Here is a 2,931-nt window from a genome sequence, read left to right as displayed (position 1 = left end):
ATAATACACATCCCCAATATAATGAACCAAAGTACATTTTCCCTAGCCTTGGACTTAGCCAATTTACTCTTCCACTTCTTTTCCTTCTCTTTCATCTTCTCCATATCAACTTGCAATTTCACCAATTGAGCCTCAATCTTCTTCATCTTGTCCCCTTCTATGGTGTTTTCAACCTTTAAAGTTGCCCTCGGCTTGGCAAGATTTTTAAAGCCTTCTAATGCATTCTCAAGTTCACCCATTTTGTCAAGCAATTTTGGAATAACAAATTTGGACCTAGGATCAATTTCGGAATCCTTCCAAACTCAAAAATCACAAGATCGTGGACCCTAAGATGAATAACAAAAGAAAACTAATCAATGATAATTTTCACAACTCAATTATTGAAAGAATTTTCACTATCATTTACCCCATAGTATGGACAAACCCAATATCTTCTTCCTGGGTTCCGAGGGGTCCAAGCTGTTAACAAAGGCAGCACATAGCCATGGTTGCATCGAATTTCTCCACTTGACTCATTTTCTTCCTCTTCCGTGCAAAGCCTTGTCAAACTAAGCCTTTTGAAGGCATTGCAACAACTACAACACAAACAGACAATATCAAAGTCAGATATTTTGCATTTGCTTTCAAAGATCAGATAATTGGATTTTAGGAGAAGACATAACAATAATAAAAGAAAGAAATTAGGGTTCTTAAGAAGGAGAAAGCTTAACCTTTGCCTTCAAAGATTAAAACTTCAAAGGGCAATTTGATGGAATTTCGGCAGAAATTAGAAGAAGAAGAAGAAGAAGAAATTAGGGTTCTTCAATTGGGTTTGGTAAAATATTGGGGAAGAAGGGATTTTACCGTTGGTTGGGGGTTATAATAACGTTAAAAATTTATTTTTTTCTTTTTTTTTGGGTTTTTTCAACGATTAAAAGAGAGCAAGGACGCGCTCAATTCGGTTGTCTAAGACGCGCGGTTGGCCAGGGCTTAGGAGGGAGTAAATAAATACAATTGTTTTAACAATAGTGGGGTGTTAGGACACCCGCAAAGTTTAGGTGTGTAAATGATTTTTCAGAACAAGTTGAATGAGGTCTTTATGGAATCCAAATTCTTTATTTTTCCCGTTGATTAGTCTAAACGCTTTTCGAATGAGGTCACTATATTAAACTATTCCGCGTTTTCCTTTGAAAATGTTATTAAAAATTAAAATACTTTAGAAAATCTTTTTCTCAATTACTTTTGCTATTCAGTTTAAGTATAAAGGTAAATGACAGATGATAATCATACAAGGTACAAGGTGTATGATACGTGCGGAAAAGGAACTTCCATGATTTTTGAGCTAAAGTTAGTAGCAATATTCAAGTGTTAATTGAAACAAGTGATACGGAATCAAAATTGAAGTGTTTATAGAAGAAAAAAAATTCGCCCACAAGTGGAAGAAGTCATATTTTTCTCTTCTTAGCGAAAAATATTCTCCTCCTATTGCTAATTACTGGGTATAAAGTATAAACTGAACCAGGGAGAATAATTCTTTATGCTACAGAAGACAAATTAGCTCTAATGTTCCTTCACTCTTAAATTATGCATAAGAGAATTCAAATTCCGATATTAGCTCCAATCTTTACATGCAGTACTCATTGGTTGAATGGATAAGAGGATATGGACTTCAGGTGCTTATAAATAGAGGCTAATTCTATAAGCAATGATACCCAACAAACTGAAACAAAAAGTTGTCTGTAGTATAGTATCTATCAGCGATTCAATGAATTTTGGTTACACAGGAAAAGTTTGCGGACAGAGAGGTTTTTCCAGATACAAAACTTGAGCAGAATAAAAACAACAACTTTGTATGCAACAGCCATAAGAAACAACACCAGTAAATTTTTCCACTTAGCGTTCTTGTCATCAGATATCTCATAGATATTTTCCAGAGCCTCATAACCAGATATGTTTCTCACCTGCCCAACAGCAAAAGAAGTTCCGACGTACTCGTTCTCCAACAGTCCCTGGTACAAAGAAAACTTTTAACCTTACTCAGAGAGATAATTAGTGATCAAGAATATACACTTAATGAATTCAAGCAAATTCTCAAACTTGCCTGGATAGAGTAAGTATAAAATGCAATATAAGACATGGGGTACATCCATACTGGTCCAGGCAAAGCACTTCTGATTCTAAAAAAACCAGCGGAAAGCATCATTATCACCTGAAACACAAGAGATGATAGCCGTTTAATGAAAAAGTTAGGTCTCAACTCAACAGGAAATGGTATTAAATAGCATTCCGACAAAAAGAATCCTGTCTAATACTAGCATTGCAAACATTTCAGATGCCTAACTTCCTCGATTCCCCTTTTCAGCAAATTGACCCAATGACAAAGTAGAAGAACACAGCCACCAACATCACCGCCTATTTTCTAATCAATAGAATATGACAATATTACACCAAAAGGAAACACAACGAACCTATTGTCAACTTCATCAATGATTTAAGGCAGAACTTACATGTATGGACACAAAACTTAAGATGGTCCAGAAGATATTTTGCCAAATGGAAGCAACAAGCAGTAGCAACCCCTCATTTACCAATAGACACGCAAAGAAATTCAGCACAAAGTACATCAGCAAGCTGAACTCATTCCGCAGCCCAATAAGAAAATAGAAGACCAGACTTGACGAGATGGAGATAAGAAACAAGAAAGGGATGCTGGCAAAAAGCTGCCCAAGTAGGAAAACAAATGCCCCGGAATGCTGGTTTGATTCTTCACAGGTGTATATCTGCAAGTCATCAAGATGTTTGATTAGGGTTTTTCTTTTAACTGGTACGAGGTATACTAACAACTAGCCCATTATCAGGGTCAAATACAAACCGAACTTTCTAAAAAGCAAGGAAGAGTTAATCGGAAACAATGACAAATTGAAATGTTAACTGGTATGAAGAGACGACTCA

At 35.9% G+C, this 2,931-nt stretch overlaps 1 protein-coding gene across 1 annotated transcript; it reads right to left on the bottom strand.

Moving 5' to 3' along the window:
* Positions 1-1,533: 1,533 nt before the first annotated feature.
* Positions 1,534-2,822, bottom strand: LOC109222248 (ABC transporter G family member 3-like; the record flags this gene model as incomplete). Its single annotated transcript, XM_019386619.1, has 3 exons — positions 1,534-1,988; positions 2,081-2,188; positions 2,487-2,822. Coding segments are annotated over 3 exons (699 nt in total), but the record flags the coding sequence as incomplete, so codon positions are not given.
* Between the last annotated feature and the right edge of the window lie 109 nt (positions 2,823-2,931).

Source organism: Nicotiana attenuata, unplaced genomic scaffold, assembly GCF_001879085.1.
Source record: "Nicotiana attenuata strain UT unplaced genomic scaffold, NIATTr2, whole genome shotgun sequence".
Taxonomy (NCBI): Eukaryota; Viridiplantae; Streptophyta; class Magnoliopsida; order Solanales; family Solanaceae; genus Nicotiana; species Nicotiana attenuata.
Note: the sequence above shows the minus strand (reverse complement) of the source record. Positions and strands in the feature narration are given on the sequence as shown.